The sequence below is a fragment of the Rosa rugosa genome, chromosome 1, assembly GCF_958449725.1.
Source record: "Rosa rugosa chromosome 1, drRosRugo1.1, whole genome shotgun sequence".
Taxonomy (NCBI): Eukaryota; Viridiplantae; Streptophyta; class Magnoliopsida; order Rosales; family Rosaceae; genus Rosa; species Rosa rugosa.
The window spans coordinates 57,569,315-57,585,209 of NC_084820.1; the positions used below are offsets into that span (position 1 = coordinate 57,569,315).

General features: G+C 37.4%; 2 protein-coding genes across 2 annotated transcripts; both read right to left on the reverse strand.

Annotated features, from left to right (window-relative positions):
* Window positions 1–5,658: 5,658 nt before the first annotated feature.
* LOC133725645 (endoribonuclease Dicer homolog 2-like) lies at window positions 5,659–10,809 on the reverse strand. The gene is made up of 4 exons (XM_062152985.1): window positions 10,530–10,809; window positions 7,535–7,953; window positions 7,105–7,385; window positions 5,659–6,861 (listed from the first exon to the last, which is right to left on the reverse strand). The coding sequence occupies exons 2-4, from the start codon at window positions 7,793–7,795 to the stop codon at window positions 6,855–6,857; spliced, it is 549 nt and encodes a 182-aa protein (XP_062008969.1). The 5' UTR covers window positions 7,796–7,953; window positions 10,530–10,809; the 3' UTR covers window positions 5,659–6,854.
* Window positions 10,810–10,947: 138 nt separating this feature from the next.
* Window positions 10,948–15,389, reverse strand: LOC133725644 (uncharacterized). The gene is made up of 8 exons (XM_062152984.1): window positions 14,975–15,389; window positions 14,806–14,881; window positions 14,403–14,529; window positions 14,098–14,209; window positions 12,429–12,520; window positions 12,251–12,320; window positions 12,033–12,118; window positions 10,948–11,325 (listed from the first exon to the last, which is right to left on the reverse strand). The coding sequence occupies exons 1-8, from the start codon at window positions 15,296–15,298 to the stop codon at window positions 11,232–11,234; spliced, it is 981 nt and encodes a 326-aa protein (XP_062008968.1). The 5' UTR covers window positions 15,299–15,389; the 3' UTR covers window positions 10,948–11,231.
* Between the last annotated feature and the right edge of the window lie 506 nt (window positions 15,390–15,895).

The window sequence follows — 15,895 nt, forward strand, 5'->3', positions numbered from 1 at the left end:
GCTACTGAGGAAATGCAAAGAACCCAGATTTTAATTCTTCTAACTTTTTACGTTGTAACTGGGTTTGAGACTTTAGAGGGCCGGGAGGGAAGTAATTAAAAATTGCAATTAAGGATCCTTAGGAGACAGAACAAAATCAGGGTAGTTGATCAGGCGGGAAAGCTTTGCTTTACATGGCATGGTTTGCTTATAGATTCCAACCAGTTGCTTTCGTATGTGTGTGAATTCGAAAACACAAATTCTCTCTCTTTTCTTCTATTTGTCAACTTTCTGTAATGAAAGAGACACACATGATTTTTTAATTTTACGGAAAAACATCACAATTTCATAAGTTAGAAGGTGTGGTAGTTTCCCACTAATCACATACGCTTGATAAAATTAGGTAAGAAAAAGAAAAAAGAAAACAGAACTTCAACATCAATCCCCACATAACCACTTATTCTGTTTCAATATAGTTCTGATACCAGGGAGGTATATATGGTCAAAAAGCTAGAGTATCATGTACGGTCAACTAAGGCATGCATGACTTGAACTAACTTTAGAATTGATAACTGCTCCAAAAACGAAGGCCTCTAACCACCATGAACAGCTACATCAGCCTAGAAGATATTTAATTATTTACCAGATTTGAAACAAAGAACTTGAAGCTGAGATGAAGAAAGTAACTGGGAAACACAACAAAATAAAATGCTATTTGCCACTCACCAGCTTCCAGTCCATCATAAGACAAATTCCATCAAACGAAATTCTTTATATTGGTATTGTATTTTTTCATCAAATATTAGTATTGTATGAGTAAACATAAAGAATTGAAGCGAGGTAATTAGATGGAAACTCCTAGCAGTACCGTAGTGGAATCAGCTAAACTAGTGGTAAAATAATCCCATTCAACTTACAGCTGCAAGATTCTTCTTTCTTCAGTAGAATATATTGTCATTTATCTGAAAACAATGGGATTAGGAGGATGAAGAATCATTTTGAGTCATTAGTTATGCATATGTAGTCAAATACGAACAGCGAAAAACCGGTTATGTGGCAGAAAAACAAGCTAGCTAGCCTTTCAAGGTTTACATTTAGGCACCTCTGTGAAAACATTTTCGCCATGCATATGCTTGCATATAACTAACGAAGTTACCACATCTGCATACCGGATTGACATTTCATAATCAATGGATTTGCTTGAGATGATTTTTGAAAGTAACTCATGATCAACCATAACTAGATTTCTCAGTAACTCATAAATTAGCAGTAACTAAAGCTTGAGAGAGCAAAGATATGGGGGTTTTTTTTATATATGATGCGCGTGTGTGCAAAACATGTGTTTGATGCCAGTTTCTAGATGCCTTATAATACATACCACTCCAGTGAGTTGCAATTAGCCTATATAATCATATTACTCTTTTTTTTATTATTTTTAAATAAAGTAATAATTAGATGATAATAACTTCTCTGTGATATTCGCTCATTTATAGTAATGATATCTAATTTTTCAAAGTGTTATGAGATACGATACCTTTAAAACCGCACTAATCTCATAGTTCGGTCTATTTTGTATTATGAGTCCAACAAAGCAAACTTAAGTATTCAATTGAACTAACGACAACGAATGAACACATTTTATTCATTAGAGTCACGAGTTTGTTGTAGTTAGTCAGTTGGGGTTAAATAGTCGATATGAGGGTGCTGAAGCCATTAAAGGACGCGGTTTGAGGTCTCTGGCAGGTTTCAAGGAACGTACCTTTGGACCCAGAGTCATGATTTTACTGACAGAGAGAAGAAGATAGAGACTACAGAGGACTTTGTTTTGATTCTTCTGTGTGCAGTGTGAACTCAATATTTGGAAAGATGCAAATTGACCACAACCATAACGAGAATGATACTTGTGATAGACCCATTTGATCATTTTGATCAGTCTTGTACCAAGTACCAACTACCCAATTAGGAAATGATTCCTTCAAGTTATAATTGTAAAGTCCACTATATGGTTTGTTGGTTTCTGATTTATAGTTAGTGAGTTGCAATTAGCCTATATAATTATTTTACTTTTTTTTTTTTTTAAATAAAGTAATAATTAGATGATAATAACTTCTCTGTGATATTCGCTCATTTATAGTAATGATATCTAATTTTTCAAAGTGTTATGAGATACAATACCTTTAAAACCGCACTAATCTCATAGGTCGGTCTATTTTGTATTATGAGTCCAACAAAGCAAACTTAAGTATTCAATTGAACTGACGACAACGAATAAACACATTTTATTCATTAGAGTCACAAGTTTGTTGTAGTTAGTCGGTAAAAAGAGAACTCTCTGGCCTAATTGCTATATCCCTGGTCCTTGTACAGTACAGCTCGGCTCATTTTTCGATCCCTGCAGCCTGCTCCAGCAAGAGTGTTAAAGCGACATCGGATTAAGCAATTCTGGTAGCTGCAGTGTGATAAGAGATAGAGATGGAGCAGTGAAATTCAATGTGAAAGAAGGCACAGAGGGCTGCGGCTGGACTCCGATCCTTGGTATCTACGAATACGCGTGCTGTTGTAACTTTCAAGTAAACTGCTGTATTATATTGGCCATGACTGCATGCAATCACTCCAACATTAGATTAATAAGCTCGATGTCCTCACGTTATAATTTAATTTTCATAGCCCAAGAATAAGGAGACTTTATTATTAAGTGATGTTCTTCCACCCATCTAGATATTGAGTAGATATGAGGGCAACTAATCTTAATATGATATTCTGGCATTTAACTTTTATTAGCACGTTCCAAAAATTATAAATATTCTTCCCGTCTAGAAGTTTGTTTTTGGAATGATTATCGTGTCATTCGTATGGTAGTGTCAGCTAATGAGCTTCTAATATATCTTGCTATGTAATCTTTAGGGTATTTTGGGATAGTAAATTTCATGTGGCATATTTTCATTCGGCACCGGACCGTCCACATGGCATGTCATCCTCAATATTGACATTCTCCTCATAAGCAATGTATTTTAATCAATGTTCATCCTTGCCCCTTGGTCTGTGGAATCAACAATAACATAATCTAGTCCCTTCGGGGACATCCGATAAAAACAATAACATAATCTAGTAAAAGGTCACGTTTTAAAGATGAAACTTGATGGCCTTTTTTGTTTTTGTTTTTGAGGGGAATGGATTATATTCCAATGATAAAAAAGATTATAACGACCGTACAAGGTCAAGATAGGGGATCTGAAAATTACTTATTACATTCATTGCTCAAGTAGTGCACTGACTGCACATATAAAATGACTACTAGCTAGATTCCCTAGACTAGTACGTTGTAATCAAATTGAAGCAACAAAATTCAACCAATAAACCAGTATATCCGCCTAATACTATCTTGGTGTACATCAATACTGGCCACTGGAATGAACACACTGTTACGACATATAAACAGGACCGAGGCCCACTACAACCTCCAACAAAGAAGAGCTTTATTGACAAAACAAAATAAAACTAAACAAAAGACTAAAAAGCAGGCCCAACATTGACCTGCTTGACCTTTTTTTATTTTTTGAGAATGACCTGCTTGACCTTTTTACTAGGTAGCTACTGAGGAAATGCAAAGAACCCAGATCTTAATTCTTTTATTTTTTTTTTACATTGTAATTACTGGGTTTGAGACTTAAGAGGGAGAGAAGTAAATAAAAATTGCAATTAAGGATCTTAGGAGACAAAACAAAATCAGAGTAGTTGATCAGATGGGAAAGCTTCGCTTTAAAATGGCATAGTACGTTTTCTTATAGATTCCAACTAGTTGCTTTCTTATGTGTGTGAAAACACAAATTTGACTACGGGGTTTGATGTTGGAGATCTGCTTTCCTCTCTTCGTCAGCTCTCTGTAATGAAATTATAGAGAAGCAAACCTCGCGGCGGACGATTGTGCACATCTTGGTCATAACTGCACCACAGATAGAATATGGGAGAATCACTTGCACCCCAACATTTCGAGAGCCTTGTTATTTGATAGATGAGATTAGGGTCTCGATGCCCTAGAGGCACCAACCTTTAAATTCCTCTGTACTTTTCTTATTAAAAAAAAAAACTCTGTAATGAAAAAGACACATGATTATGGAAAAAGATCACAATTTCATTAGTCAGAAAGTGTGGCTTCCCACTAATCACATCCACTTGATAAAATTAGGTAAGAAAAAAAAAGAACTTCAACACCAAACCCCACTTAACTAATCTTATTCTGTTTCAATAATTAAATTGCAGTTTGAGCACTTGTAAAGGGTAAAAAGAAACACAGAGATAGAGATGGGTCTATAATCTAGAAGCAGCAAATGCTTTATCTATGAGCATATATTTCTGAAATCAAGGGGTATGGTCAAAAAGCTAGAGTCCTATGTAAGGTCAACTCCGGCATGCATGACTTGAACTGACTTAGAATTGATGACTGTCCAAAAAGGAAGTCCTCTAACCACCATGAACAGCTAACATCAGCCTATTAGATTTGAAACAAAGAAATTGAAGCTGAGATGAAGAAAGTAACTGGGAAACACAACAAAATGAAATGCTATTTGCCACTCACTAGCTTCCAGTCCATCATAAGACAAATTCCACAAATCGAAATTCTTTATATTAGTATTAATTGTATTCGTTTTATCAAATATTAGTATAAACATAAAGAAGCAAGGTAATTAGATGGAAACTCCTAGCAGTATCGTAGTGGAATCAGCTAAACTAGTGGTAAAAAATAATCCCATTCAACTTACAGCTGCCAGATTCTTCTTTCTTCAGTAGAATATATGTAGTCAAATACGAACAGCGAAAAACCGGTTATGTGGCAGAAAAACAAGCTAGCTAGCCTTTCATGGTTTACACTTTACATTTAGGCACCTCTGTGAAAACATTTTCGCCATGCATATGCTTGCAAATAACTAGAGAAGTTACCAAATCTGCATACCGGATTGACATTTCATAATCAATGGACTTGCTTGAGATGATTTTTGAAAGTAACTCATGATCAACGTACCATAACTAGATTTCTCAGTAACTCATAAATTAGCAGTAACTAAAGCTTGAGAGAGCAAAGATATGGAGGTTTTTTTATATATGATGCGCGTGTGTGCAAAACATGTGTTTGATGCCGGCCAGTTTCTAGATGCCTTATAATACCACTCCAGTTATTCTCAATGCTTCTGTTGAATGGAGGTGTGCTCAAGCCAAGATGTAGTAGGTGGATAGTTATAGTTAAACTATTCTCTATTGGAAGATTCCTAAAACAGGTGTTGCAAAGTTAAATGTGGATGGAGCCAGACTCAGTAAATCTGGTAAACTTTGTGGGGGTGGTTTGCTTAGAGATCATAATTAATGATGATTGAATCAAAGGCTTGATAAGGATTTCAATGCCAAATTTTCTGCTTTTGGCTAGGAGAAGCTTAATGAGGATAGAAAATTCCCACACCAGCTAGCACTTGCTGGAACTGCATGTAACTTCATACAAAGTCCATTGATCGATTTCGCTTATGGATTGCCACAAGTACAGAAAATAGTATATTTTCTGATGCATCTCATATAAGATCTCAACTTGACAAATAAGTCTTGTATCAAAAAAAATAAAAATAAAAAAAATAAAAAACTAGACAAATAAATCAACAACAAGCTTGAAATTTGCCAGAGCTGCACTCAAGAGTTTGCATTATGATCAGCTAGGAAGAACAGCTTGGTGTTTATGCAATTCTCAACCAGCAGCATTCCAAAGATCATGTCCTTTTAAACTTCAGATCAAATTGACATTGCATGATCAATGAATTTACATGGAAAGATTGTTGAGTTTGAGTAATATATCAGCCATAATTAGATTCAGCAATTTCACACAGTCAAGTGTGTGGACTGTGTGAGGGCTTAAAAACTGCAAATAAAATGAAAGAGTACTTGTAGGTTAATGAATATGATACTTCAGTGTCTGGACTTCTGGTTAAGGTTAGGAACGGGACTCTACTTTCTATATATGATCTACTATCAGATGGCATCTTGATTGCAGTGAAGCCAGCCCTCCTCAGTAAAGAAAGCAAAGGAAATCATGAGTTGGTAAATAAGAGTAGGCATGAAAACAACTGTGTTTTATGCGCCTTGGTGAGAACATTTAAGATTTGCATGTCATTTAACCAAAAGATCAGATTTGACTGGTAGTGTGAAGTATCGACTCACAGAACCTCTCTAAGCCTCTCTGCGCACAAAGTAGATCTTTCCCATGGCATGAAGAACAGCAACAAAGGCAATGAAACCAATGGTCATGATGAGAACAACATTTGGGGAGATCTTAAGTCCTGGAACATCATCAGAGTAGGACTGGAGCATAGTCCAGGCTGCACCTCCAGAAGCACCACCACTCATCGTCCTCCTTCAGCGCATGCTTGCAGCAGCTGCGGCACTTCCTGTTGGGGGAGCTGCTGCTGCTGCTGCTAGAACCATTTCCTGAGTCAACTTGGTGAAGGAAACGAGTTGTGGAGTGGTGAAGGCGTTGTTTGAAGATGGGAGAGCATCTTTTGATAAATGAGCACTCTCTTTCAAGGACCTCAAAACTTCTTTGCTTGCTAATTTACTTGCCATCCACTTATCAGGAGCTGTTGATGTATGCTTGTATGTGACGCCATTAGCTTCAACCTCAATAGTAATGGTAGCCATATCATTTTCGAATGATTTTGATTTCTTCCTGTCATAATGCATTTTTGAACAAAGTTCATTTAGCTCTCTATCAGGATGGAGAGTTATCATTTCTGGAGTAATCAAGGGCTCTAACAGAGGACGTATACTCTGAAATACAACATTCTTATCGTATCCGGAATCAACAAAAATTGCCCCTCCAAGAGACTCTATAATATCTCCTAGTACCTGTTACAAATAGAAAGAAACTTCTGCTGAGAATTACTTCAGAAGGGAATTCATTGTTGACATGCAGTATTCTCTTTGGAGATCTATGTGATGACTTTTGTAAGACAGTTATGTATGGTAGAGTTTCTTCTTGTACTACCATATATTTAAAGATATATATTTATATATACATATTCTTTTTCAAAGTAATAGTACATACAACAGAGAAACATCTATGAAAACGATAAGCACTAATGACTAAACCTGGGGAACGAAGTCTCAGATTCCCATCCAAAAGTTGATTGTGTAGGTAACTTCTTAAAGTTATCAACTGTGTGAACTATATCCCCCTTGTGGAGTTTCTTTGAAGCATGGAGAATGTGCTTGTGCAATTCAGCCTTCACAGCAGCTCGGGCAAAACAATCATTATTTACCGAAGCAGACCTCATATTAGTTAAGACTCCTGGCGACATCCCAGGATATTTGTTGTACAGATAACTAGTGATCAGGTAATCTAAAACTGCGTCCCCAAGAAATTCTAACCGCTGCACAACAAAGAAAATACTTTTAGATGAACAGATTAAAGAACTTGAAATGAAATAATAAGCACATTAGATAGTTTATCGGTTTATGTGATAGCCTATCAAAAATGTGCAGATTGACATATGAATAAGTTCAACATCACTGGAAGTACCTGATAACATCCTGGGATCTCAGGGAGCATGTAAGAACCATGAGTTAGTGCTTCCACTAGAAGAGAAGGATCACGAAATGAGTAGTTTAGTTGCTTCTCTAAGTGTTTGACATTAATAAGCTTCTCTGGCTGCACCGGAAAGTTCCTGTCATATGGTATATAGGTAAAATCTACCTTTATACCAACCCAATTCATGAAGTGCACAAGCAGCCTTTTCACCACCGGTAATAAGGAATGCACCAATAAGTGCCTCAACAACATCAGCAATACGCTTTCTTTTTATCTTTCTTGTTCCCCTGAAGTAGATTTTTCTTTCACTAGAAACTAGAAAGCAACTCCTCCTTTAATAAACAAGGTACATAAAAGTCTCCAGGTATAATCCCTTTTTTTGGATCAAAATGCTCGTTACGAATAAAACCCTACACAAAATGAAATAATGGCAACTGAGTTACAATGCAGAAGATGACTTGTCTAAAATTGAATATAAAAAAATATGAAGACGAGAGTGATTTTCATGTCATGATAAAATCCCCCAACCCCTACTAACAATTTTTTTTTTTTTTTTTTGAGGTGAAAGAGGTTAGACTTTATTCAATCTCCTACAAAAAATCTAAATGCAGCTAACAGCAAAATCCACAAGGATAAAAAGATCAAAAACGGTAATATTATACAAATAATTGTTACCGGAAGTTTGTGGTCACAACCAAGCTTGCAAAGAGCAGCATTAGAAACCATTCTGTCTTTCATGTGTAGGTACTTCATAGCATGACTTTTACATGTCCAATGCGAAACTAATTTACTCTAGATTTTGGTCCATTTACCCTGTTTGATCATTTAATGGAGTCTTGGTAATGGTACCATGATGTTAGTTTGGTTTAGCATTTTCTACCTTTATTTGTGTTTTACTGATCACCAATGGTAATTACTTTAGGTTGAGGCTGCATATGATATGTAACTTATGAGAAGTAAAGAAAAAAAGAAAAAAGTTTTATTGGGGGGCAATAAATGTTTTGAATTGATTAATCTCCTCGTTTTTTTTCCTTAATCAAAGTTTTATTTGTCTAATTTTAGGGAGATTAGTTCACATTTCGGCAACTGAAAGGTCTATTGGGGGGCAATACAAGTCTATCGGGGGGGGGGAAATAAACCTCTCCGACCCTATATGAGATCTCCGACAACCTCTTTGGCGACTTTCGGCGAGGTTTCATAAACCTCTATTGCCCCCAATAAAGGTCTATTGGGAGGCAATACATATCTGATCTGTTTAAGGGCAATAAACTTTTCCGGCAACCTACGAGATCTCAGATGACCTCTGTAGGGACCTCCGACGAGGTTTTCAAAGAAGTCCGGTGGGCGGCAGCAAGTGACCGGATTCTGGCGGCAGAGAAATACAGCGATTGTTGGCCGGACTCCGGCGAAGTCTCCTATGACTTCTCTCTTTTCCATTCTCTCTCTCTCTCTCTCTCTCTCTCTAACAACAATAAACCAAAAACAAACAAAAAACATAATTGGGTATTAGGAAAGACCTTATTAGAGTTTTTATGGGTAAGAGATAATTAAAAAAAACTTAATGGGGTAAGTGAGAAAAAATTCTCTAGAATTAGGGCAAATGGACAAAAACCCTTTAGATAGGTATTGGAAAGAGGTGTAAAAAACATAGAAGGTCAAGTAAGTAAATTTAAAGGTTTCAATAATTTTTTTTTTTTTTTTTTTTTTGAGAATGGAAGTATTGTTACACTTAATTATAAAGAATCCTCAAATACCACAACTGAGAGCATCAGTAAAGGGATTCTTGCTTGATTTTAATTTTTTGTAAGATGTCATAGTCTCGTAAGTTTACTGATGAATAAGTGAGCTACAATGTAACAACAAACGGTACAAATCTTTCTTTTCTGCTTGGATGATTATGAGCAGAGAAAATCGTTGTGAGTGTCATTCTAATGAATCTTATCAATCTCTACTCAAAACAAACAATATTTGAAAACAACAATTGGTTCTACACTTATTTTTATATCTAAAAAAAAAGTGTTTAGCAAAATATTACCAAACACCCCACGTTTTTTGTATTATCATGTTCACCCATTTTATCTCCAAAACAAGTACTTTAAGAGATAGGATTTTCATACCAAAGGAATTAGTTGAAAAGTATGGTTGACAATATCTCACACAAAATGTTGCTGCGAGTCCTTCAATGTTTAATTGATTTATATGGATGAGATTCTTTGTTGGCCATCCGGAAGAGAATTGGCAGTTACTAATTCCTATTGTCGGCTGCATGGTCAATCAAGAACATATTCCACGAAAAAAAAGTCATTTGATCATAGTTGCATAAAATCAGCTTTCTTTCCCATAGTTTAATCTCCTACATTCTCTGGTGTAACTACATTAGTCCATAGTACCATATGCACTACAGAAAGGGAGGTTTAGTGACACCAGCTGCATTTTATTTTTTGCACTGTACTACAGTTCGGCACACAAGGTATCAAGCACCTGTTGTTTGCCTCACAAACAATTGAACTGCAACAAACCCGCTCGTCATGCACATCAACATAACATATAGAGAACACCAATAACAATTGCACGCAAAGTTGTAAAATCAAGGGGGTAAAAGATCTCAAACACCAGGTGAAACAAAAAATGAGAACTATTCTTCAAAGGTACCACCATATGCAAAAACACACTTCTGTCTCTCTCTGTTTTATCTTTTTTAGTTTTCCATGTATATTCCCACTCCCTACAATTCATTTCAGTTACAAAACATCAACAGCGCCCAGGGACCAACTAATAGTTCAGCAAAAATAGCAAGAACTTGTGTGCTAAAACGGAATGGGAATTCAGACCAGGAATAATGAAGTTCTCATTCAGAGTTAAATGTCAGTCCTCTAATCTTAAGGCAGCTTCACCGACGTACAAAGAAATATCACGCTTGATGAATGAGAATTAACCTCCATACAGGGCGTCAGAGAGTAACCTTTGCCTATTAAAGTAATATTACCTGAAACAAAAGGGCAGCTGCAAAACCTTGACCTCCTCAAATGAATAGAGCTTTGTCATTTTGTATTGGAAACCCCTGTATATAAATGACAGCATATAATTCCCAACAGCTTTTTGAAAAGTTATGATTTGAAGATCTTGAATGTTAAAACAGCTACTAGCTCCTCGCTTAAACGATGACCTATGACCTAGTATGTCGTGGTGATGGGAATGACATGATAATGGTGTAATATCCTAAGTTTTTCAACATCTTAATAGAAGTTATGCCATGAAACAGACTGAGGACCACCTTCAGATGATTCGCTGAGTTTAGTGAATTAATCAATCCTACATAGAAAGATATGTAAGATAGCAACATGTCTAGATAGATGTGCATTCCTAGTATTGATGTACATAATATTAAGCAGAACACACTCAAATCCAACAAATCAGGAGACCCATGCATTACTCATCCTACAGGTGATAACAGTAATTTAGCCCCTAATATCCAGGAATTAACACACACTGATTATAAATGCATGTCTTAAATCAGTATAACATGACCAAATGGTATGTTCATGATGCCACTGTGCATTCATTCACATGAAGAGAGATAATGATGCTGATGACGTGACTATGAAATGGATGCATGCGCTGCAAGATGCATCCTATCATGTGGTTGTGTTTGTCGGTAGCATAAGGAACAGAGTACATCCCCCTCAAGCTACTGGTATGTCATAGCTGGTGGAGCTCCATTTGCAGCAGGGACAGCACCAGAGTAGTTCCCATCTTTCCTTTTACCAAACGGGTTCTTTGAGTATGTATATATAGGTCAAGGAAAAGCACATAATAACAATAACAAGTCACAAGCAACAATATATGTTTCATTAGGTGAAGCAGATCAAAATATACATTTGGAAGTTCTTTAAGGTATACTGACACTTAAATTTTCTGTAACAAAACTGAAATCTCGTGGAACTTATTTAATGAGATGTCATCATGGTAGAAAACATCACTATGGTAAAATGATCGTATGTAAACCTTACAAATTGTGAAATGATAATCAGCCAATACAACAGACAGGAAAAAAAAAAACTCATTTTTGCTAAAGTAAATGAGCACAGGCAATGACTTCTGCATCCATTATAGAGGAGAACTCCAGATATACTATAATATAAAAAGTTATTTAGTGATTCTGAAAACCTAAAAAGCTGTGTAACTGGAGACCAAAAGTAAAAAAAAAAAATGTATTCAAACAAATACCACATGAGCGAAAAACTTATGCAACAAAATAATCAAGTTCTTGACTCGTGCATCTAAAAGCAGGAACAGTTAAAGGTGACTTGAGTAATTAGTCAGGGTGGGGCTTTTAAGAGGGTTTAGCACCTAGGTACATGATCACACATTTTTAAACCTACATCAAGAGTCCCAATGCTCAAGAGTCCCAATGCTTGCATTTCAATTCATATATATAAAAGTTGCATAAACAACCAAAAGGATCAGTGATAACAAAGTAATAAAAGGATATTGTATTCTCATGCCTATAGAACCAGAACTGGGGATAACAGCACCTTGAAAATTGTGGTGTACAGCAGTGGCACTGTTTACATCCTGCATAGGTTTTGCAGAAACCCCGTTTAGAAAATGTGGAATAAGGGTAGGAACTCAGACTGTGTATTTTAATATGATAACATTACTAATGAATGCATTTAGAGTTTAAAAGTTCGAATAAATATTACTTACTTCAAACTCAATGAAGCAAACAGTATGCCTTTCCTGTCGCAAGATCTTCATTTGCTTAAATCCAGGTTGTCTGCATGACAAAAAATCATGAAACAAAACAAAAGATTGTCTATTTAGCAGGCGTCTTTACTATGATAAGAGATTAAACACAAAACAATATGGGATGAGACATTCATACGAGCTGAATAGGCCCCTCAGTTCTTCCTCGTTAATGCTCTCTCCTAGATTGCCAATAAATAAGGTATTACATGGTGGATTATCTTTTGTGTTCTGCGGGAAACAAGGGAACATCACATTAAAGAACAAATTAGAGGCTCCATCACACATCAGTCACCATAAACAGCAACATTGAGGAGATATACTTTCAAATAAAACAACAAATATAGAAAGATAGGGTAGCGCAAACAATGTAAATGACTATAATACAGACAAGTTTCCAATAAAATAATGAAATCAAAATCCAAGACCATATATATTAAGTTGTACTATGAGTAAATATAAAGCACCAAGATAACTAGGGAGACAACTTCAAGTAATTAACTTCTTCAGATGTGCAATCTACATGTTTAGCGCTAATATGTACAGCTGCATACCAAAGGCTTTCTATAATGCTTGCAAAGGCTTTTTTGAGGCGCATCTCCAGGGATTCCAAGGCGAGGCACTGAAAACCCCGGAGGCAGCCACAAGAAGATTGTCTCTGGAAGCGTATCCTTCTGTCTCTGAAGCGGTCGAAGTTGTGCCGTGTAGAAGGCGTCCTTCTACGGTTCTTGATTTGTTTTTTCGTTTTTTTTTTTTTTTTTAGTGACCCAGCTTCAAAATGTTGTGGTGTGGCTATTTATCTTAAAAACGACGCATTTAAAGCCTAAGCTCCTCCAAATTAGAGCAAGCTCTTCCCGATACAGTACCAGCAGGAACCCCAACTCCTAACGGTCACCATCTTCAAATTACCAAAGACTGATGACGATTGGCTCAACGAAAGAGTGGGTTTCTCCAATTGTCCCGTAATCTTGTTAATATTTTGGCATCCCTAATATTACTATGTTTGGATGACTATTGGTACTTTTTTTTTCCCATAGAAGTATATCTTGTAGTCTCACCTTGAGCTTTGACCCTAACATCACAGGATAGTACTAGTGTATCATCTATGTGTGAGGGTGACCATGAAAGTTGCAACTGATTTATACTACTAGTTATGTATTAACTTTTTAGGCAATACCAAGTGAAAATACCAGCAAAGAGATGGTCCTAAGTCAACCAAAAACCTAGATGACTACATAACTGCCTAAAACAGAGACGAAACTAAGGCAATTATCTAAGACAGTTAAAGATCTCGTTCTACAAAATTCAAAATACTGGCCTTCACTTCTCAGTCCTCACCAATATTGCGACTCAAGGAGTCCTCTTTAACCAGCTGGTAGTAAATGAACCTACTTGCAAGTGCCCACCCCAGGTTTGATCCTAGCCAGTGCACTTAAGAGTGACAAGCAACTTGTAATACAATTGGACTCCAAACATATTAGATCTATGATATGCCTACTGCTAAGCAATGATACAAGGAAACACGAGCATAAAACTAGTCGAGATGTGCCTTTGTTAGTTGATCATTTTGAATTAAGCAACCGAACATATCTATAGATGAATATCAATTTCAGTTATCTCAACCCCCAGAAAGAGAAAAGAAAAATCAAATAACATCAATTAATGAAAAAACACTTTGTGGACCATTCTAAATGTATCATATGAACTGATCATATAGCAAACACAAACTTTGCTTTATCCCACATTTATCTTCCAACAAATATCTCAAAACCAGGTGCTCAAGACATTAAAATGGCTCAGTGGATTACCAGAACAGGTACATAACTGCTGGGTGCTGGTACAGGAGCAGAAGGGGGCATTGGTACTGGAGCAACAGGATAACCATATGGATCATATGGAGGAGGTGGTGGAGCCATATACCTGGGCCACATAAGCAACATTCACTATGAGAAAATGTAGATATATGTAGTCTGGAATCTGGAGAGGAAACTATATGCTCCATTGAACAACAGAGACAGCTGAATTTGTTTCCCGGATTATATTTTCAGTTATAACATCTGGTCCTTTAAATAATAGCAATTCCAGCAGGAAAATAGATGAGATATATTCTTACCCGTGTGGTCCCCAAACAGGTGGCGGTGGCGGATGAAAAGGCACCGGACTGGAATAACCAGCCTGTGTGTAGTCACCAGTACGCAATCGTTTACTTTGATCATAAGCATTTGAATCCCCTACAATCCCTACAGTTCCAACAGATAGCACATTGTACCATCACAACAATTGGGAAGCATTGTTATCAAGATTCACCATTGATAAGTAACGCGGCAATGGTAAACACAATTAACAGACCCAACTTCTTGTTTCCACTATCAAATTTAGTTAGAAACCAGTACATTAACTACTCCACATACCCTACCCTATCAATGTAGACAATACATTATGTACTAGATTCCTCGCAACCTATAAAACTTCCCATTCAACTCGTAAATTCAAAATATATTGAGTAGCATTCTCACCTCTTTTCACAAAAAGATTCTTCTTTGCCATCTCCGTATGCAACACCGCCTTCGATTCGGTATCGAAAACCATACTCTGCAGACCCAAAATCCAATCAAAATTCAAACCTTCAGCATCATCAACAACACCAAAACTAGTCAATGTAACCTCCATTAAATACGAACGAACCTGAAGAGCGTCTTTGGCAGCGATAGCTTGCTGAGCAGTGGCGAAGAGCGCGAAGCTCATGGGCTTCTCGCCTTTGTAGTTGACCTGGGAGGCCTCGTAGCCCGGCAGCCATCGGAGGAGGTTCTGTATCTCCCTCTCCTTCACATCTTCGGGAAGACCGGTGATGAAAATGGTGCGGACCTCGTCGTTGGCGGGTCGGTTCGGGTTGTCGACGAGGTGGTGAGGTGGAGGTGGAGGGGCGGCCGCGACGACGGCCGGAGGAGGAGGCGGGGCGGCTGCCGGCGCCCATTGCTGATGGTAGGGGTGAATTCCCGCACCGGCCATATCGATTTGTACCCCAAAAGCCCTAGCTGAGATTTTTAGAGAGAGAGAGAAAAGGAGAGTTATTGTTGAATGCGTTTGCCGCGAGAGATTGGGAATTGGGATTATAAACTGTCACTGTAGCTATGCGGCTACTTTCTCCCTAGCCTACCTAATCTCCAATAGCGTATTGCCACGTGTCTAATAATTTTTTTTTTCTTTTCTCTTTTTAAGGAAGAAAATGGAATATCGCGTCAATATAATTTAGGGGCCGTGACCACTTACTCAATTTCAGCAGAAAAATTGCCCACTTACTCCATTAAGAGTTTTTTAACCTCATTTACCCAGTCTAACATCTACTGACAATTTTACCCTCATTAATCAAATTGAAACTCATCCGGACTCTCTCTCCTCTCATAATCTCTCTCCACCCGGACCCTCTCTCTCTCTCTCTCTCTCCCCGGCCAGCCTCCATCCCCGTCGCTACTGGCTCTACCGCCATCGTCGTGGAGCAAGAAGGAATGGGTCCTCCCGGAAATCGACGAAAACGACAACGTCAGCGCCTCCTGGAGATCGAACTCGCTCCTCCGCCGCCTTCTCCACAGCCGGCAAACGCTGTCA

Coding starts and splice junctions, on each gene's coding strand:
- LOC133725645 (XM_062152985.1), bottom strand. CDS start 7,795: ATGTTGTTGAGGCACTTATTGGTGCATTCCTTATTACCGGTGGTGAAA. Junction 7,386..7,534: donor AGATCCCAGGATGTTATCAG/GTACTTCCAGTG, acceptor TTTGTTGTGCAG/CGGTTAGAATTTCTTGGGGA.
- LOC133725644 (XM_062152984.1), bottom strand. CDS start 15,298: ATGGCCGGTGCGGGAATTCACCCCTACCATCAGCAATGGGCGCCGGCA. Junction 14,210..14,402: donor CCTGTTTGGGGACCACACGG/GTAAGAATATAT, acceptor TATGTGGCCCAG/GTATATGGCTCCACCACCTC. Junction 12,321..12,428: donor CTGAGGGGCCTATTCAGCTC/GTATGAATGTCT, acceptor TTTGTCATGCAG/ACAACCTGGATTTAAGCAAA.